The sequence below is a fragment of the Heterodontus francisci genome, chromosome 37, assembly GCF_036365525.1.
Source record: "Heterodontus francisci isolate sHetFra1 chromosome 37, sHetFra1.hap1, whole genome shotgun sequence".
Taxonomy (NCBI): domain Eukaryota; kingdom Metazoa; phylum Chordata; class Chondrichthyes; order Heterodontiformes; family Heterodontidae; genus Heterodontus; species Heterodontus francisci.
Window position 1 is genome coordinate 25,748,995 of NC_090407.1, and position 22,422 is coordinate 25,771,416.

General features: G+C 40.3%; 1 protein-coding gene across 1 annotated transcript in view; it reads left to right on the forward strand.

Moving 5' to 3' along the window:
* The window catches only part of LOC137352188 (msx2-interacting protein-like), a 125,701-nt gene that overhangs the window by 70,628 nt on the left and 32,651 nt on the right, over positions 1–22,422 (forward strand). The window contains exons 4-10 of the mRNA XM_068017377.1: positions 8,674–8,834; positions 10,976–11,176; positions 12,145–12,296; positions 13,629–13,754; positions 15,459–15,572; positions 16,971–17,084; positions 17,655–17,759. Of these exons, the coding sequence (XP_067873478.1) occupies positions 8,674–8,834; positions 10,976–11,176; positions 12,145–12,296; positions 13,629–13,754; positions 15,459–15,572; positions 16,971–17,084; positions 17,655–17,759 (973 nt within the window). The remainder of the gene's footprint in view (positions 1–8,673; positions 8,835–10,975; positions 11,177–12,144; positions 12,297–13,628; positions 13,755–15,458; positions 15,573–16,970; positions 17,085–17,654; positions 17,760–22,422) is intronic.

A 22,422-nucleotide genomic window follows, 5' to 3' on the forward strand; every position in this document is an offset into this window, starting at 1 on the left:
TTGATGTAGTCTTCATGGACTTCAGTAAGGCTTTTGATAAGATCCTGCATGGGAGATTGGTTAAGAGGGTAAGAGCCCATGGGATCCAGGGCAATTTGGCAAATTGGATCCAAAATTGGCTTAGTGGGAGGAGGCAGAGGGTGATGGTCGAGGGTTGTTTTTGCGAGTGGAAGCATGTGACCAGTGGTGTGCCGCAGGGATCGGTGCTGGGACCCTTGCTGTTTGTAGTGTACATTAAAATGATTAGACGTGATTGTAGGAGGTATGATCAGTAAGTTCGCAATGACACGAAAATTGGTGGTGTCATAAATAGTGAGGAGGAAAGCCTTTGATTACAGGATGATATATAGATGGGCTGGTAAGATGGGTGGAGCAGTGGCAAATGAAATTTAATCCTGAGAAGTGTGAGGTGATGCGTTTTGGGAGGACTAACAAGGCAAAAGAATATACAATGGATGGTGGGACCCTAGGAAGGTCAGAGGGACCTTGGTGTACTTGTCCATAGATCACTGAAGGCAGCAGCACAGGTAGGTAAGGTGGTTAGAAAGGCATATGGGATACTTGCCTTTGTTAGCCGAAGCATAGCATATAAGAGCAGGGAGGTTATGATGGAGCTGTATAAAATGCTAGTTAGGCCACAGCTGGGGTACTGTGTACAGTTCTGGGCACCACACTATAGGAAGGATGTGATTGCACTGGAGAGGGTGCAGAGGAGATTCACCAGAATGTTGCCTGGACTGGAGCATTTCAGCTATGAAGAGAGGCTGAAAAGGCTAGGGTTGTTTTCCTTAGACCAGAGAAGGCTGAGGGGGGACCTGATTGAGGTATGCAAAATTATGAGGGGCATTGATAGGATAGATAGGAAGAAACTTTTTCCCTAAGCGGAGAGGTCAAGGGGGCATAGATTTATGGTAAGGGGCAGGAGGTTTAAAGGGGATTTGAGGAAAAATTGTTTCACCCAGAGGGTGGTTGGAATCTGGAACACTGCCTGAAGGGGTGGTAGAGGCAGGAACCCTCACAACATTTAAGAAGTATTTAGATGAGCACTTGAAATGTCATAGCATACAAGGCTACAGGCCAAGTGCGGGAAAATGGATTTAGAATAGATAGGTGCTTGGCGGCCGGCACAGACACGATGAGCCGAAGGGCCTGTTTCTGTGCTGTGTAACTCTATGTCTCTATGACTCTAACCCCCTCCTCGCAGGGACCAATCTAGTGAACCTTGGCTGCACTGCCTCCAATGCAAGTATATCCTTTCTTAAATGTAGAGACAAAACTGCACACAGTATTCCAGATGTGGTCCCACCAAAACCCTGTACAATTGTAGCAATACTTCCTTATTCCTGTACTCCAATCCCCTTGCAATAAAGGTCAACGTGCCATTTGCCTTCCTAATTTCTTGTTGTACCTGTATGTTAACTTTCTGTGTTCCTTGTACAAGCACACCTAAGTCTTTTTGAACATTGACACTTACAAGTTGCACACCTTTTAAAAAATATTCTGTTTTTCTGTTCTTAATGACCAAAGTTCATAACTTTACACTTCCCTACATTATACTCCATCTGCCATCTTGTTGCCCACTCACTTAACCTGTCTATATCTCTTTGCAGCCTCTCTGTGTCCTCCCCACAGCTTACCTTTCCGCCTACCTTTGTATAATCAGCAAACTTAGATACATTACTCTCTGTGTCTTCATCTAAGTCATTATTATAGATTGTAAATAGCTGAGGCCCTAGCACTGATCCTTGCAGCACTTCAATATTTACTGCCTGCCAACTTGGAAATGCCCAATTTATGCCCACCCGTTGCTTCCTGTCTGTTAACCAGTCATCTATCCATGCTAATATATTCCCCCCAACTCCATGAGCCCTTAGTTTTGTTTCTGTTGTGGAATTCTCTGACTCGGCATCACCCCGGATCACTCTGTAAACAGGTTGCAATGCAACATTCTGTATGCTTTCCACATACTTTATGACCACAGTAACCGCTTGGTTAGGTCAAATGTCGATCTCTGATTTCCTAAGAGAATTTGTGCTCACTACAGGCAGGACTGTAATTGGCTTTCTCAGTGAGAGCCGTAGATTCTTCTTGCATTCTATACAATAAGAGCAGAGCGATTATTCTTTAGATTTGAATGTTTATTCGAAGATAACTCCACTAAAAGCTAAAAATCCTCCATTTTTAAAAAAATCCAGGCTTATCAGAAAATACCATTTAAAATGCTGTTGGAAAATGGTGAGAATGCATTATTACATAGAATTATATAGCACATGCAGCACAGAAACTGGCCATTCAGCCCAACCAATCCTTGCTGGCATTTATGCTCCACTCGAGCCTCCTCTTATCCTTTCTCGTTAACTCGATCAGCATAAACCTTTATTCTCTTCTCCCTCATGTGCTTATCTAGCTTCCCCTTAAATGAATCTATACAATTTACCTCAACTGTTCCTGTGAATGTTCTCTTTGAGATTGGTTAATTTATTTAATATTTCTCCTTTTTATTTTAAATACGGTTTTGTCGTTTCTCATCTCATCTCATCTTCCAATGTCATGTCCACTTGATCCGGCTCCATGATAAATACTTAAGCAAAATCGCTCTGACGTCACTCTTCCTTTCTTTCAATTTCTTCTTTATTTCAGCTCCCGCTCTTGCTCTATACTTCAGCTCCAGCTCTCCCCCTTTTGGCATTTTGTGTGTTTGCAGAAAAGCATGGGTTTGTGTTGGGAGGCAGATTGTAAATGTAATGGTGGAGAAATTGACCCCCATGAAGGTTTAACCTGCTTCTTGTGAAGGCTACCTATCTTCATGTTTCTTAGTGTGCGTTAAGATGAAGAAGCTGGATTTAATAAAGTTGTGCAATACTAGTCCTGTAAGGAGCAAAACTGAGACGTCACACTCTTGGAGACTTGCCAGTGCTTTGTTTTAGAATTGAATTAATTAATTTGTCTGTGCCTATATGTACCTAGATTCAACAATCATTGGTTTTAAAATTAAGTTGATGTCTAAATTTAACTTCCTGTTGATTTGTAGACCTGGTTGTTTTCTTGCTTCATTTATGTAAATGTCTTGTAGGAAACTTGGAGTTGCAGTTATTTTTATAAATGTATCTTTGGGAAGAATTGATTATGAAATGTTGGTATTTGTGGCTGAATTTAGCATATGATTTCAAGAGAATATTCTTATTGCAAGTGCTAAGTGGTCAGCTGCTGTGAGTCACGAAAGAGTTTGAGCATCCAGTGTGATGCTACAGCACTGATAAATATATAACTAATTTGCCAAGAACATTTCTGCTTGCATCAGCAGTCTGCTTTTTGTTTATTGGGAATGAATGGCAAGTTCACTGTTTCGGATGAGGTATGTGTTTATCTGAATCCAGTGTAGCTGTAGACGATTGCACTGCAGCAACCATTTATCATTCCGTTTAGTGCTGATTCAGGAACTAAATCAATTCCCTGATTCAGCTGCTGAGATACTCTGAAGTGCGAGGTTTTCAAAAGGGCAACTTGATCCCAGACTGCAGATCTGATATGTCAGATTCCTGAATCAGCAGAGTTCAACATGCGGCCATCGACTGACTTCTCTTACTATGGTCATTTGCTTTGAACCCTTTGATTGTCATTTTAGGGCATGCCTCACTTCCTGTTGAGTACTTCTAATTTGATTTTACGTTTATTTGGGTCTAAAAGCAGATTGTTCTTGTCTAATTAGACTACTCATGAAGCTTGTATTTGAAGTGAGAGAGCCTTTCTCTAGCCAGAATTTATTGTTGGAGATCCACTGTAGAAATGTAGTTTGAACTGAGTTTTTGTCCCTTTTGCTTCATCATATATACAGGTTTTAAGGCTTTGGGTGTAATAAAGTGTGAAGAAAACCTCTTGTTCCCTTCCCCCTAGGATTATGAAAATCAGTCTAGTTTTGAAACTATTCTGATGTGAAAAACAGAAAAATAAACCATGTTTAGGTTTCTTGCATCCATTTAAGTTTAAATGCTCAGTGCAGAAGCCAAATCTATGCTTGTGATAGGATTTGATATATGGATTCTTTTTTATTAAAGGAGTTGTATTATATATTTCATGACTATAATAGTGAGAGTTTCTGTTTGGGAGGGTGTGTTTTTACGTTGTTTCTCTGTTGTGAAACATGGGCTTACATCAGATATGGATACAAAAGTGTTGCAGATGGAATGGATAAACTGTAGTATATGATTTATTTTTTCAGCAGGAATGTATAATGTGTATGGATGTTATACATCACATTATTCAAATAAAATTTCATGAAGGTTTTTTTTAGTAGATTAACATAATATTGGTTTGGTCAACACCTAGATGAAATGAATAAAAATGAATTCGGAAAGTTTCTAAAACTGAGTATTGCAATAAACATCCTTAAAGCAAGGTATGTGGAATGATTTCTAACTATTAGCCCTCAAACTCCTAATGGCAAGGCTGCACACCATTGTGTTCTTAGCACCAAAAAGATGTTGCCCGTTTACTTTTATAGCACTGTTGTGAAATAAACTTCCAGCTGGTTTTGAGTTTCAGCAGCCTGACATGATCTGACCTTGCTGCTGCAGTGGGTATAATATGACAGCACCGCTGGAAGTCAATGAGAATCTCGGATGCCACTCTGTGAGACAATGGAAGGCAGAGTGGAACTGAATGGAGTAATCATGCTACTGCAGTGCGTGATTTTTGATTTTTGTTTTGTTAAATTGCATGTATGGATTGTAAACTGATCATTGAAATCATAGGTAGCTTGGCATTTGATTTTAGATTTTGGGAGACTTGTTCATTTGAAATACATCTGATCTAATTGATGTTGGTCAAGCAGTGCCATTGAGGACCTCATCATTCTAGAAAACTCTGAATGATAATCAAAATTTCATTCAAGAGACAGTTGTCTGAACTGACAGTAAAGAAAGGTTAAAATCGTGATATTAATTTAAATCAAAACTTCCCATGGTTGGTGCTACACTGTAGATAATATACTACATATGATTGTCTATATCTGAAACACAAAATGCTAGAAATACACACAACAGGTCAGTCAGTATCTGTAACAAGAAGACGGGTTGGCCCGATGTCAATTCTAACAAAGGGTAATATCCAAAATGTTAAATGTTCTCTTTACAAATGCTGCCAGACCTGTGAATTTCCAGTATTTCATGTTTTTGTTTCAGATTTCCAGAATTTGCAGTTTTTATTTCTTCTTTGTTGTGCCTTTATCTGATGTTTTGTGTTGCATGTGTAATGTGTCATAACCTACAGTTATGTCACTGTTACCAGACTTAGATGGACCTTTGTGAATGGAATTGAAATGGAAGTAAAACTGAAAATTCATTTTTGTTTTTTTTAAAATTAATTTTGCTTCCACTAAATGAGCATAGGATTGTCAGTTTGAAAGGTTCAAATTTCAAGACAATCCATCATCCTGTAGCAAATATTGCCAGATATATGTTTACAAAGAACATACTTCATGGTTTCCTTGCATATGCTGCACAGGCAGCAATGTGGCTGACTTGCAGTTTCCATTTCTTGCCTACTGATACATTGAGAATCTTCTATTTACTCCAGAGCTATTTTTAAGCAGCATGTCCTTGGATTCGGTAACCGCCAAAGGCTTGTTGACCCTTCAAACATCATGGGCTGGATTTAATGGGCATCTGGCGACAGGATAGGAGGCTGGGTCAGGGCCATAGAATTCATAGAATTGCGATGGTGTTGTTTGGGGGGGGCGGAGAGAGCGGAGAGCCCGTCACACCGCAATTAAGTCGAGGGCTTTCCTGCTCAGAGGCCAATTAAGGCCCTTATGAAGCCTATTATCAGCCACTTAAGGGCCTCTTGCTCCCGCCGCCGGCGGATAGCAGGGAGGCTGGCATTAAGCCAGCAGCGGGAGTGTGGGGGGAGGCCTCCAGCATGCCGGTAGGTGTCTCAGTAAAACAAGGCGACCTCCCTGCGGGCTTGCAGCGAGACCTCCTCCGTGGGCAATCTGTGATCCCGGAGGAAACCAGTCAACCTCATGAACTCAATACCCACCCTCCCTCCATTGTCTGGGCCTGCCAGACTGACCCCTGCGACCCTGCCTCACTTACCTTGGATCTGGGGCTCTAGCGATGGGTCTGGTCCCAAGGCCTTCTGCAGTACCGGCAATGGATACCGATACTACTGAGATGCCTGCCCTCTGATTGGTCGGCAGCACTTGGAGGCGAAATCCCCTTCCTTAAAGGAATGGGGATCCCGGCGCCAGGCAGTTAATTTCCCAGGCACTGTTAAATATAGCCGGGCGTCCGAATGGCCTAGGCGGGGTTCCCACTGCCTTTTTGGCCCAGCGCCGGGAGCCACTCTGGCCCTACTAAATCCAGCCCTCCAGAATATGTGGACATTCCAGTCAGTAGTTAACATTTGAAAAATTACGTTAGTTATCATTTCTGTGTTTACATCAATGCCAGATAATGTTTAGTTTAGTTTAGTGATACAGCACTGAAACAGGCCTTTCGGCCCACCGAGTCTGTGCCGACCATCAACCACCCATTTATACTCATCTTACACTAATCCCATATTTCTACCACATCCCCACCTGTCCCTATATTTCCCTACCACCTACCTATACTAGGGGCAATTTATAATGGCCAATTTACCTACCAACCTGCAAGTCTTTTGGCTTGTGGGAGGAAACTGGAGCACCCGGAGAAAACCCACGCAGACACAGGGAGAACTCTATATGGTGTAAGTAATTACGTATGCTTGAGAATGGCACTGTATAAATTTTTCTTTCTACTTTTCTTTGAATGAATCCCAAAGTCACCTCTCAAATGTTTTATTGTAATGGGGATTAATATATTCACAATAAAAGTTTTTTTTACAGCGCGGGCTAAAAAGATTGTATGAGATTCTAAGATGTTATAAGTGCTGTAGTTTTAATTTAGTGTGTGTGTCTGAAAATTTTTATTTGAACGCAAATTGGGAAAATTTGACATTAGGGAGCTACCTGGAAGGAGAACTAACATTGTCGTTGATGCAGTCCTTCAGTGACTTTATTCTAGCTGGGTATATTTAGCTCCCTTACACTGTTAGACCCTGTTGTTCCTCTAGGCCAATTATATCCTTGCCACCTGATTAATGTTACAATTTTAAAACAACACAAAAATTAGGATATAAAAAAAACATGAAAATTAAGAAAAAGCTCTTTGGTACTTCTGGACTTGTCCTTTTCATAATCAAAGTAATTTCTGTTCTATTGTGGTCTCTAACCTACCATTTTATATTCTGAGTGAAAGATGTGTATTTCCTGAACCTGAAAGGTAATTAAGTAAATCTCCAGAACATTCATTCAGTCTCCTGTCATTACTATTCAATCCTGATCTGCTATCCTCCACATGTAAGATTTAACCCCCTACCCTCCCAATTTGTGTGTCACATTAGCAATTCTGTGCCGTAAGATATTATATCAGTCTATACTTATCTCTGTAGTCTCCAGTCCTGTTACCAACCAGATATTTGTCCATCTACATTTTGAAGGAACTGATTAACACAGCATCAATAGCTTTTGTTGGGAATCAGATTCATATGTTTAATATTTGGAGTAGGGGATATCTTCTGGTCTCTAATGTTATTTGACATTTATTAACTTTCATCCTGTGCCTTCAAGTTCTACACAAACTGTAGGTCAAGCAACCCTTGCGTATTTTACATTGTCCGTGCTTCTCAGCATTTTGAAGATATCCCCCCCACTAGAAATATTAAACTAACTGGTCTATAGCTTCTAAATTCTTTTCTTTTTGACTACATTGGTTAACATTTCTCATCATCCACTCCAAGTACAGCTAAAAGAAAAGGATGCTTGTTGGTCACAGAAGTATTAAGAATTATTAATTTGAATAAATTATAAAGTTCTGTTGCTGGAACCCTCACATTGGTACCATTATATGAGTCTCATGCAATATGTGTGGTGCTTAAGTGCAAATATGCTTTGCATGAGGGAATTCATATGAAAGGGTGCCACTATATATTTTTTGTGTTCCTTGAACACAAGGGCCGCATACTTTTGGAGAGATATATTGTGTTGTGGAATGCTACATACTGTGAGAGTATTAAATGTGGGGAAAGCCATTCTATTGGTTGAATAACATTGACGTGAAGCCCAACAAGCTTCGTTTCACAGGAACTGTTTATTGATCTAGTGTGATAAAGTATTGTAGTTTGAAAAGTTATTACAGCTCTTATTTTAGAGATATATATTTGAGAATCGGACTCCCATTTCAAGATATTGATGCGCATATATGTATGTAATATTATACAGTGTATTTTATCCCATCTGTGGTCTCCCTGCGTATGACATCATTTGTATCTGAGGGGTTGGGCAACCTATTTGTAGATCATTGTTGGCACCACTCAAAACTTGACTGTAAGAGGCCCTAAGCTACTTTTTATTTACAGCTAGTTGCCTTCAGGGAAGTGTCAGACCTCCTCCTAGTAGCAAGATTGAGATTGTAAAAAGGGTAACAGTTTAATATTCTTTACTTCACAGCCATGGTGAAAATGCTCTTGTGTATATAGTTTTTGTATGGAACATGACCTAGTTATCCTCCAATGTACCAAATAGAACTGTCTTATGTTTATGACTCTAGGACAGTCTGTCAATTCAAACTTCTAACTAATTTTTTTTTTTTGCAGTAGTGATTCTAGCAGCAGCTCCAGTGATGAATCTCCAGCAAGATCAGTTCAGTCTGCTGCAGTCCCTGCACCACCAGTCCAACTCCCAACACCTGTGGAAAAGGATGAACCACGCAAGAGTTATGGAATCAAGGTCCAAAATTTGCCAGTTCGCTCTACTGGTGAGTAAATGCATCATTTAAAAGAGATTTGAACTGTTAGGAATCAAAGTTTCTTCCAGTTCATATTCAGATAGACATGGCAGTCAGTTTCTGGAGTATATCAGATGAATGAATTTTAAAAAAACTTAAGATCGCCTGGCTCAAAAACACTTTTTATGGCTAGAATATTGGATTTTAGGGAATGTTGGAGAGTTATATTTGGAAACCATTTATACAATGTTTAGTATATATGAAGCTCATCCCATGACATTAGCAACATTTTAACCTCGTGGCACAGAAATTGTTTTCAGTTTTTAAATTTCTGGCATTTTAATCCAATTTAAATTAACAGATGGCAGCTTCTCTGCTCTTTATATTCTGTGACCTCTTCAGTCCTTCGTGTGAAAATTGGAAAATCTACCGCTTTGGATACCATTTCTTTAGGGAAAATAAGGCTATCTAAATGTAATTAAATGATAGTGGGGTGGAATAGAAGAGATTTTGCAATTTGTATGTAGAGACCAACCTGATTAAAAGCATATCCAACCTGCCTAATGTGCCCTAGTGTCAAACACAAATGGAAATAAAAATAAGTTAAGGATTGTTGATTGCTTTAAAAAATATTCCCCAATTCACACAACAAATTTTTCTGTGATTGTTACAGACATGCAATGGAAAATCAAAAGTGATATCGGAGCAGAACATTAGAAGGTGTCATTATGAATACTTTACTCAGGAGGCACACTGATGACAAAGCTAGTTAAGACAATGACGAGATGAATTATACAGGCCACCGTGCCGTCCCAAGTTTAATTCCCTTCTATGCTTAGTTAGCTGATCTTAGCCACAGTGGCCATATGGGATCTTCAGTCTGTCCCAGAATCACCAGGTTAGGGAAGGGAAAATGGTTCATATTTCCTGGTCCTGATCATTGCCTAATACTCTTTCTGGAAATGCATGTAGGAACATTGGTGAGGGTGGAATCAGGTGATGACCCCACCACTGCCTGAGGTGCACTTGAAAAATGGCCTTTTGTGCAAGTCCTGGAGGCCACCTGTAGAATTGTACTTCAATAAGGAATAAATGCCTTCAGGTGTGTAGGAGAGAAAATTAGCAGGAAAAGTGGAAAGAAAAAATAGTACATGTGCATTAGGTGTAGCACACTTTAGAAAAAATGCCATTTGTTTATTTCCTGTTTCCTGTCTCCATTCATTTCAGTCGGACTAACAATTCTACAAAACTGAAAGCAGGGGTGGAATAAGCAAATTTCAAATCAAAAATTTCTTGGGATTTGAGATTATATAATGGATCAGACTTGAATTTTCTGTGAAGTCCAAAAGCCCAGAACTCTATCCTTCAGACAGTTACTATTCAGCTGAAGACTGTGTTTTAATTTCACAGCCCAAAATTCATTTGTTTCTTCCTTGGGACATTTTTTTTTTAAAGAAAAGCTTCAGGCTGTGAGATACTTATGAATTGCATTCATTGTTGATATAAATATTTCCTGAATAAATTGTAATTGTGAATACTTGGGTCTAGGCCGTGTACAGAAGTTAACATCAGAGCTCACACTAAAGTTGATCTCTGCTTTTCTACAGGAGCACTCAATAGGAGCTGCCCATTTTGTTTAATCCAGGAACAGCATCTTTTACAATCTCACAGCTTGCCATAATTATACTTATCTATAAATTGCAAATATAGATTTAGGATTTCCTCTTTTTGGAGATCTAGATCCTCACTGCACTTTAACTCTTTGTATTTCTTTCAACTTCAGTAAGTAACACTTATTGAAGCGAATAGAAGCGATCTGACTTGGAATTGAGGAAAGCCCAACAGTTATAATGATTGGTCACAGGTAGCCAATCAAATCTTCTCTTGGGCAGCTCAGTCCAGCCTCCCCTCCAGTTAGTTTTACAGAGGTCGTAATGTCTGTCTGTTGCCTGCAACAATGTTCAATGCTCACCTTTCTCTCAGATTTTGATAGCTCTTAGCTGAGAATCCCTGAAAGCCAAGAGTGTCTCCCATCCCAGAGGAGAAGAGTGTATTAGATGTAAGCAGCTGTGAAATTGGAGATCACTTGTTGATTACTAATTAAATTGAAGAAAAAATATCTTGCATCACACAAACTACAATCCACTGAAAGCTTTCATTTTTGCATTTAGACACAAGCCTTAAAGATGGTCTTTTCCATGAATTTAAGAAGTATGGGAAAGTAACATCTGTGCAAATCCATGGTGCATCTGAAGAACGCTATGGTCTTGTGTTCTTCCGACAACAGGAAGACCAGGAGAAGGCTATGAATGCGTCAAAGGGGAAGTTATTTTTTGGTATGCAGATTGAAGTTACTGCATGGACAGGCCCAGGTAGGTGTTTACTGAGCAGTAGTGGCAAGGCCGAGAGTAAGGATGTGGCAGTACGATGCACATCATGGCAAAGGCTTTGTGAAAACAAGGAATATCTGTGTTTTAAGTTAATTATATCTTCAAATTTTTGGGGGATTTATGTAGCAGCTGTAATTGTGCATTGTCTGTTATCTTGCTGAAGCGACGAGAGGTGCATGGACTTAGATTTGTGTTACTCAATAACTTCCATTGCTACAGCCTGTGGGAGTATCATGCTCAAGGGCTATTCTCAAATGTCACTACATTATGCACCACAGGGTGCTGGAATGTGGGTCTGTGTGCATGATTCCCTATATACTGCACTCCTGGTTTCATTCCTGGCTTTATAAGAAATTTACTGATTGGACTGGATGGGTGGAAGGTATGTAGGATCAATAGTTCTGAAAGCATTTTTACTTGCCTTATGGATGCTGCAACAAGTATGCTTTTGATAGCATTTCCGTACTTTCTCATACTGGACAGAAAAAGTATAGGAAACAGTGCTGATTTTTTGCTCCAGCAACATCTCATGGCAGGGGAGGATGCTAATGGAGCCCCAGATATATGCACAACAGTAAAAGATCTGCCATAGGTCACAGATGAAGAGGAGAGGGCTGCAAATGGTCCGTCAGATATATTACAATACCAATGATTTAGATGACTTCTGTGAATGTTAGCTTTATCTTGACTTCCTGAAAGCTACTGTAAAGCTAGGGCCAGGTTAGTCTATTTGATAGATGTACGGCACGGTATAGTCGTCAAGTTAATACACCTTCGTTGCTGAATTGAATGAGGATTGGGAAAAGAGTTAATGACTGCATGACCACACTAAAGTAGTTTTATTTTCATGTATATTGTGAAATTGAAGATAGTTTGGAGAATAAGCATGAGCAGTGTTCTGGTGACATAATATGTTTTCGAATTTTTTTTTTGTTTGGGACCCCTTGCAGAAACGGAAAGCGAAAATGAATTTCGACCACTGGATGACCGAATAGATGAGTTTCATCCAAAGGCCACGAGAACATTATTTATTGGGAATCTGGAGAAAACCACAACCTATGGAGATCTTCGAAACATCTTTGAACGCTTTGGGGAGATTGTGGTATGTACACTGCTTGGGTTGGTCACTGTTGAGATGACAGGATTTCATCCTTTCTAGGAACCCCTCGACTTGGAAGGGTAAATGATTTAAAGCTTTACAGCATTTTTAAAGCATCCATTATCCACATTCTAGCTATCCTTTATCTTGATTATCGTTCAGAACTTTTGCAGGGCAAGGCCTTGTGTAGAACATTACCTCATTGCACAATTTTTGTGATTTGTATTTCATCTCTTTTTCTTGGTGAATAACCTACATTTGTTGTTTACTTTGTGCTTGTCTTTATTATGATTATCAAATGGCCACCTAGTGACTCCTCCCTGGGGGTGGGTAAAAGTGATTACCAGGGTCGAGATGATGTGCCTGATGATGGAAGAATGAATCTAAGTCAACCCTCTGATAGACTCCAGATACCTGAGCTGGGCAGGTCTGCAACATTCCAGGGTGCTGTTGAGGATTGACCAACCAGCCTGATCTATTAATAGGACCTAGAAGGGTAGAAAGAATGGGTGGGGATTTGAAGGAATTTAAACACAAAAGTTCAGAATTTTGAATTGAAGATATTTGGGGTCCGGGAATCAATGAAGGTGAGTGACGGATGGGATAATGGAGGAGTGGGACTTAGTGTGGAAAAGCATCTGGGCAGCAGAGTTTTTAAAGAGCCTATGATGACTCCCATTTCATCCTTGTTCCACACAAAATGGAATCTACAAAATACTAACAGCCACTGACCTGGCACAGTTTGCTTCATTTAAACTTGGGGCATCATTTGCAAACTGAATTGTAGCAGAAATGTGAAATGTTCTGTTTCCAAATGATAGCATAAATGCCTCATGGGTCAAAGAATTGGAGTAGTTTGATGTTGAGTCCTAACTGGTACCGAGTCTTTGACATGAATTAAAGCACCACCATCCATGAGGAGGAATGAGGCTGATTCTTGCTCAAATGAACAGCAACCAAATAAGAAAAGACACAGTGAATGTATTATCCAAGCAGGTGTCTTGATATTTGTGGACATGATTTCCCCCTTGCCATTCTGGTGGAGCACTGCATTTCCTCAAATAACCTTCTCATTTCCCCTCTCTCCTCCCTCAGACCCTATCGCAAATGACAATGGGTTAATGTGGTACACTATTTTTTCACATAAAAACAAATATAAAATGTTCAAACTAAAGTGAAATGTTACTTTCACTACCCTGTTTGTTTTAATGAGGAAAGCGAAAAGAAGAAAATAATTAAAATAGAAAACTTTAAAAATTGACAAGAATGTGTTTTTTGTGATGAGACGCAACCATAAAGTCCATGCTATTGTCTTTTTTTTATTTAAAATGACAGGATATTGACATCAAGAAGGTAAATGGGGTTCCTCAATACGCCTTCCTACAGTACTGTGACATTGCAAGTGTCTGCAAAGCCATCAAGAAAATGGACGGAGAGTACTTAGGAAATAATCGGCTCAAGGTCAGGAAGGAGAAATACAGTCATTTGCTTATCAGGAATATTCACTTATCAGGAATTCACAGTGAAATATTAGTAAGAATTTTCTGTTGAACAATTTCTTGTATACTGTTTTTTGTTGTAACTTTACTTTTGTAATATTCCCCTCTGTTTTCTTTAGTTACTTTTCTCTTTCCTCCCTCCAAGTTTAATATTGTTCTCCTTGGCATGTTAGGTAGAATTTCCAACCTGCAGATGTTTCAGTGGATATAATCAGTGCCACTTTTGGTCATCCAACCTGGGCTGTGATTGAGCAGTGTGTGAAGGCAAGCATCACTGTTCCTCTCTCAGATGAGGTTGAGACAAGCAAAGTTGAGCTGAACTCCGGGGGAGGCCTGAGTGCAATTGTTACCTGACACTGGTCTCTCCTGACTGAGAATCCATTGATATACATTGTAGGATCAGTCTGCTCTATTTTCCTCTTCTCTGCAAATTATTTTTCTCCCACATGTCACCCTGTAGCTCATGCGCCATTGTTGACTAAGTGAACTGGCAGATAAATTTCTCCCAGGCCTCTGTGATTGAAGCACCTAATTTGTAATGTACAAGAGTGATCCCAATAGATACATGCTACAATTTCTCACTTCCATTTGGAACATTGCTTTTTTCCTAACTGGTAGTTTGGCTGAGATTGGGAACTCACTATATGGGGAATCATGGAGGAAGAATGCATGTCCTAAAACATAGCACAGTTCCCTTTCTTGCATCTTGTAATTGGAATCGAAAGCAAAGACTCATCAATATGATGCACATTTTGCACTACTTTAACGGGTGAACCTAGATAGATTGTAAGAATATCTAGTCAGTGAATTGTGTTATGTCGAAGGTGACTACAAGTTAAGCTATATTTTTGCTAATATGGAATCTAGATAGAGCAATTGCTTAATAAAGATGCCAGTTAAAATTCAGTTAGCCCAAATGAATATGATAGGCATAGACCAAAAATATTTATTGATCTTTTTCAATTACCATTCAGTAATAGTAATTACTATCATGTATCATGTAATCCTTGAAGTAGAATTGACTGCAAGCACAAAAGCAATATGAGTGACCCTCTTAGCGTAGTTGTATTTGCATAAATGACTGCCATTTTTTCCTAGTAGAACTACATTGGTCTCCTGTATAAATGTAAAAATGTTTTCATATTAGCCTGTTGCTTGTTAGTGCTTCAGGACATTATGGCCTGGAGTTATAAAACATAGATTTGTGTCAATACTTGGTGAGCAATTATTTCAGCTCTGGTGGAAAGGAATAGTGCATCCCCAAATGGAATGAGAGAAATTTGAAATGTCATCCCAGTCAACTAACGCACTTCCTAAAGACCAGATCCAGAAGAACATTGAAAGGCTGAGGCTCTGTTTCAGCTGTTAAATAATGAATGATACCTGAAAGGAAGTGAGACGAATAAGATGTTCGCAAAACAGTATAAATTATGTACAGAGTTGCATCATGTTTCTGTACCAATTATCTGCTATGAAGATTTTTATGTAGTGTATTCTGTGTCACAGTGATGACTGGTAGTAGCTGTTGTAAATTTGGGGTGAGCCGGTTAAGTAGATTTTGGTAATGTGAAAATCTGTAATGTAGCTTAGTTCTATTGTATTCAGGTCAGTGAGTTTTGTTACAGTTTAAATACATCTGTTCTTCTCTCTCTCTCTCTTTCTCCAGCTGGGATTTGGAAAGAGCATGCCAACTAACTGTGTATGGCTGGATGGTCTATCTTCAAACATTACTGAACAATACTTGTCCAGGCATTTCTGTCGTTATGGACCTGTGCTCAAAGTAAGTGCCTTGTTGAAACCATTCACTTACATTTCACAACATATTAACAGCTGGCAGCAAAAAAGTCATAATTTTTCCAATTTATTTTTGAAAATTCTTTAAGAGGGTTTTGGGCAAATTTTTTGATTCTCAATTTTCCCCTCAAATACTCCAATACATTTCATGTTCTGATGAGAGCAAATGACATTCAGTGCATAGCTGAGGGAATACTGGTCTAGTTAGTTTTCAATTTTATATGCTACCTTAAAGAACCTAAAAGTGGCATTTTAATACAAATCATAGGCCTTAAATATGATCTTCTTGTTTGAGTTTACAATTCCTGTTTTAAAGAGTTTAGTTCCATTGTCAGATTATATTTGCTTCCTTAGGCAATTTAAACATTAGAATGCTGAAAACAGATTCACCTGCCTGCATCTGGGATGCCCCTCTCAGAACCGTCAATTTCATAATGCTTTTCTCTTCAAATTTTCACAAATACTCAGAAACTGAAATGAAAACAGAAGACATTGTAAATGCAGCACCTCAGTGTTTTGGGTGCAGATCCTTTCTCAAATCTCACTTTTAATGAAGGCTCCCACCTGAAACATTGAGCTGTCTTTTCTCTTTCAGATGCTGATTGGCCTGTTGTCTATTTCCAACCAGTCTGTTGTTTTTGCCAAAAAGTAATCTAGGTCCTCCTAGAAACGTGAACTTGTGCAGTCTGAAGCTGCTTGTCATCCGTCCATTTCATAGTTTGAAGTGGGTGTATGTGAAGCTGAACATAAGTATTGGCAATAAAGAGCCACTGTTCATGCTATAATCTGTGTTGGGTGATGTCAGAGCGCCATGGTCTTAGCTATCAGCATTGTAAGTTTTAAAACTGGCTTTTGGAAGAATAATCACCTAATGTGTCTAACTAGTTTATAAAAAGGATATTGAACTGAACAACTAGCATGTGAGTCTCATTCAAAACTTCTATTTTGCACTTCAGTTGCTCAAAGGTTTGAAAAAAATGTGAAACCAATTACATGGTACACACTAACTCCACAATATAGTATACTCTATACCTATGACCCTTCTATCAAACTGCAGTTTACAATATCACTCTGATACACTTCCTCTCTAATAGATTTTGTTGCAGGGTCCTCACTGGGCAAGCTGTATAAGCATGCTTTTTATAATACATCCTTCACTATCATCTCTATTGATAAGACCTCTGATAGCCCACTCTATTTATGTCTCTCTTACTTACAGGCAAATTATATCAAATGCAATCTCTGTAACTTACCTCTTCTCATGTTACACATTTGTAAGGATCCCCAATACAGTGTTCTAGAGAGGTTCTGCTGTATATCTATCAGTTACATGCCATTCCTGTTCAGGGAATTAGCTGACTTCTTTCTTTACCTCCTGGGACAGATTGTGTTGGATCGTCAAAAAGGAATGGCTCTGGTGTTGTACGATGAAATTGAATGCGCACAAACAGCGGTGCAGGAGACCAAGGGCAGGAAGATTGGAGGAAATAGAATAAAGGTTAGTATGAGAGAGTTCATGGGGATACTAACAATGCACTTCTTGTTCTCTTCACTCTTGATATATCCTCTCTTTTTCTTTTTTTCCCTCTTTCTGCACAGGTACATGTACATAGCAGTGTTCCCTATTTTCTCTCTTTCTCACGCACACACACGCAGACAAACACCCACCTCCCCTCCTGCCCCTCCCCAATTCCATGGCATTGCACGAGACAAAAGACGAGATGCATTCTATGCAAAACCAGAGCATGAAATAGTAGCAAGTATTGAAGGGGATTGGCAGGTTAAAATCTGAAGAAAAAACCCAGCAAGTTAAAATTAACATTTTGCGATGTTAAAAAGCAGAATTTATTGGCATCCTGCAGTTAAAAGTGGTATTGTGGTTGGCAAGCAAACTGGAAAAACAGTTTAATGTCTTGCAAGGAACAGAAGCATGTTTAAAAAAAAAACACCATTTGCTGCCAGTTCAACTTTGCAATCAAATATCCAGTTGTTATTGTATGTTTTTTCCCTTGTTTAGTAACTGTTGCCTTTGCTTTTAATGTCTAATTATGAGACTTCTTCCTTGTAGGTAGATTTTGCAAATCGCGAGAGTCAGCTGGCATTTTATCGTTCTATGGAAGTCTCTGGGCAGGACATCAGAGATTTATATGAAATCTTTGCTGAGAGAAGGCAAGTGAAAACATTTTTTAAAAAAAGGCTTCTTGAATGATGAGAACTGCAGTGTCAAAGTCTTTCATTATAGAAATACTAAATGCCTGGACTATGTTTAAAGTTTTTACTTAGTATTTAGACAATTTGTTTATTACAACTGTTTAATCCAGGAATGTCATTTAACTTTGGCAGGCAAACATTTGAGCAATTATGACCTGTAAATTATAATGAACACACACAGTCTGAGGAAAGGAAACATTTTCTGCATACTATACTTGTTTCTTTTGTCTAATAGTGTTATTTATAACAAAAAATTCCATTCAGCCTTTTTTAGCTGTGCCTCACTCATAAACCAAAAACATTTTAAACTCCATTCATAAGTGTACTTAGTATAATGCAATTAAGACCAAGTGAGTTTTTAAGACAAAACTATCACTCCAGTAACCTGATGAAAATCTTCAGGAATGATGTGTCCATCAAGCTGAGAGTCTTCTACTGTTGGGACAGAAACTTTAAGAAAGTTGCCCAACGATGAGACTCAAATCTTCAGCCACAGAGTGTAAAGTAAGCTTAGTCTGAACAATTATTTAGAAATTGCATGTATTAAAGGTTAAACCAATAAATTATTACATAATATCAAGGTGACCAGTTTGATTTGTAGATGAATCATTCCTCGAGCCTTTCCTAACAGTATAAAGCGCCTTTAACATCCCAAGGAGCTTCATAGAAGCATTATAAAACAAAGTATGACGCTGAGCCACAAAAGGAGATATTAGGTCAGATGACCAAAAGCTTGGTCAAAGAGGTAGGTTTTAAGGAGTGTCCTAAAGGAGGAAAGTGAGGTGGAGAGGTGTAGGGAGGTTATTCCAGAGCTTGGAGTCTAGGCAACAGAAGGCATGGCCACCAGTGGTGGAGCAATTGAAATCAGGGATGCACAAGAGGCCAGAATTAGTGAACTGCAGTTATCTTGGAGGGTTGTGCGGCTGGAGGAGATTACAGAAATAGGGAGGTGCAAGACCATGGAGGGATTTGTAAACAAGGATGAGACATTTAAAATCAAGATGTAAGACATTGCTTGACTGGGAGCCTCAGTCAGCAAGGACTGATTGAGAATCCTTGCTCAGTGCCAGTGCAATTTCTGTGGAGCATTAGTTGATTGCCTTGCTTGGGTGTTGACTGCTTATGGGATGATAAGTGGGACATGAGTCATACAGTATAGATACAGGCCCTTCAGCCCATCATGTCTGTGCCGGCCATCAAGCACCTACCTATTCTAGTCTCATTTTCCAGCACTTGGCCTGTAGCCTTGTATGCTATGGCGTTTCAAGTGCTCATCGAAATACTTCTTAAATGTTGTGATGGTTCCTGCCTCTACCACCTCTTCAGGCAGTGCATTCCAGATTCCAACCACCCTCTGGGTGAAAATTTTTTTCGTCAAATCCGCTCTAAACCTCCTGTCACTTAACCGTAAATCTATGCCCCCTGGTTATTGACCCCTCCGCTAAGGGAAAAAGTTTCTTCCTATCTAATCTATCAATGCCCCTCATAATTTTGTATAATATCGTTCCCAGTTAAGGTGGTGTGTGGCTTGGAGGGGAACTTGCAGATGGTGGTGTTCCCAGGCATCTGCTGCCCTTGTCCTTCCAGCTGGTAGAGGTCACAGGTTTGGAAGGTGCTGTCTAAGGAGCCTTGGTGCATTGCTGCAGTGCATCTTGTAGATGGTACAAACTGCTGCCGCTGTGCGTCAGTGGTGGAGAGAGTGAATGTTTGTGGATGGGGTGCCAGTTATGCGGGCTGCTTTGTCCTGGATGGTGTCGAGCTTCTTGAGTGTTGTTGAAGCTGCACCCATCCAGGCAAGTGGAGAGTATTCCATCACACTCCTGACTTGTGCCTTTTAGATGGTGGATAGGTTTTTGGGGAATCAGGAGGCGAGACACTCGCCGCAGGATTCCTAACCTCTGACATACTCTTGTAGCCAGGTATTTATATGGCTACTCCAGTTCAGTTTCTGGTCAATGATAAGCCCCCAGAATGTTGGTGGGGGATTTAACGATCGTATTGCCATTGAATGTCATGGGGAGATGGTTAGATTCTGTCTTGTTGTAGATGATCATTGCCTGGCACTTGTGTGGCGCGAATATTACTTGCCACTTACCAGCCCAAGCCTGGATAGTGTCCAGATCTTGCTGCATTTCTACACAGCCAGCTTCAGTATCTGAGGAGTCACGAATGGTACTGAACATTGTGCAAACATCCCCACTTCTGACCTTATGATTGAAGGAAGGTCATTAATGAAACAGCTGAAGATGGTTGGGCCCAGGACACTACCCTGAGGAACTCCTGCAGTGATGTCCTGAAGCTGAGATGATTGACCTCCAACAACTACAACCATCTTCCTTTGCGTTAGGTACGACTCCAACCAGTGGATAGTTTTCCCCGACTCCCATTGACCAGTTTTGCTGGGGCAGCTTGATGCCATACTCGGTCAAATGCTGCCTTGATGTCAAGGGCAGTCGCTCTCACCTCACCTCACCTCTTTTGTCCATGTTTGATTCAAGGCTGTGATGCGGTCTGCAGCCGAGTGGCCCTGGCAGGACCCAAACTGAGCATCGGTGAGCAGGTTATTGCTAAGCAAGTGCTGCTTGATGGCACTGTCAACAACACCTTCCATCACTTTACTGATGATTGACAGTAGACTGATGGGGCGGTAATTAGCCGGGTTGGACTTGTCCTGCATTTTATGTACGGGACATACCTGGGTAATTTTCCACGTTGCCGGGTAGATGCCAGTGTTGTAGCTGTACTGGAACAGCTTGGCTAGGGGCGCAGCAAGTTCTAGAGCACAGGTCTTCAGTACTATTGCCAGAATATTGTTAGGGCCCGTAGCCTTTGCAGTATTCAGTACCTTCAGTTGTTTCTTGATATCACGTGGAGTGAATCAGATTGGCTGAAGACGAGCAACTGTGATGCTGGGGACTTCAGGAGGAGGCAGAGATGGTTCATCAACTCGGCACTTCTGGCTGAAGATTGTTGCAAATGCTTCAGCCTTATCTTTAGCATTGATGATGGGGATATTTGTGGAGCCACCTCCTCTAGTTAGTTGTTTAATTGTCCACAGATTGTGGTTGACTACAATTCTGCTGCTGCTGATGGCCCACAGTGTCTCATGGATGCCTAGTTTTGTATTGCTCGATCTGTTTGAAATTTATCCCATTTAGCACGGTGATAGTGCCACACAACACGATGGAGGGTATCCTCAATGTGAAGACGGGACTTTATCCCCACAAGGACTATGCAGTGGTCTCTCCTACCAATGCTCACCTGGACAGATGCATCTGTGGCAGGCAGATTGGCGAGGACGAGGTCAAGTATATTTCTCCCTCTTGTTGGTTCCCTCACCACCTGCCGCAGACCCAGTCTAGCAGCTATGTCCTTTTGGACTCGGCCAGCTCGGTCATTTGTGGTGCTACCGAGCCACTCTTGGTGATGGACATTGAAGTCCCCCACGCAGAGTACATTCTGCATCCTTGCCACCCTCAGTGCTTCCTCCAAGTGGTAATCAACGTGGAGGAGTACTGATTCATCAGTACTGGGGGGTGGGTGGGGGGGAGGTGGTAGTAGGTGGTAATCAGCAGAATGTTTCTTTGCCCATGTTTGACCTGATGCCGTGAGACTTTATGGGGTCTGGTGTCGATCTTGAGGACTGCCAGGGCAACTCCCTCCCTACTGTATACCACTGTGCCGCCACCTCTGCTGTGTCTGTCCTGCCATGGGACAAGACATACCCGGGGATGGTGATGGCGGTGTCTGGGACATAAAATGTTTGCTGCGGAACATATCACCACTGCCGACCACATTTGCCTTGAGTTCTCAAACTAATCCCTTAAAAGAGCAACTGAACTGTGTGTATCATGTTATTCAAAACAAAGTTGAGAAACAGGAAAAGCAAATGAAAGAGAACTTACAAGAAGTCTGGAGCCATTGATCTCAATATTCATGGCCATTTGCAGTTAGCTGTTTCCAAAGACTCACTTACGCAAAGCACCTGACTCAGTGCTGAGTTTAATATTGGATAAAATCAAAATAAATGTGATCCCTTCAAGAGGAACGAGTCTGTTCAGCATTTGATAACACTCAGAAAGATGTCAATGGCCAGAACCAGTCAAGCTATATTTGACTCCTATGGTGAGTGGAGAATAAATATAATTCAAAGAATGAAGGGAGTTAATCCATTTTTAGTAGAATTGGTTTGTTTTCCCAGTTGTGGGACCTGAAGTACAACTAAAACTTACAGAAACATATAGAAGTTTACAAACAAATAAGCAATATTTTGCCATAAAGGAAATATTCTAATTTGAAAACACAATAGTGAATAAAGCAAGGATTAACAAAACCTCAGAAAATTATTTTATGAGGTCTATTTCCTTTTTAAATTTGTTCCATCTAGTCCTGTGAAAGAAAACCTCTTATCTTTGACAAAATTATATTTATGTAGAAAAACAAATCCTCTCAACTCCCCCATCCCTGACCCCCAACACCTCCGCACCTTGTGCATACACAAGTATTTCAAGTATTTACCACAAGAGGAGTTCTTCAAGTATGAGCTCAGACAATGAGTGCTGCCAGATTAATCAATTTGGTAGAAGATAGGACATCACATTTGAGCCCAAATCTCTCCTCAACCA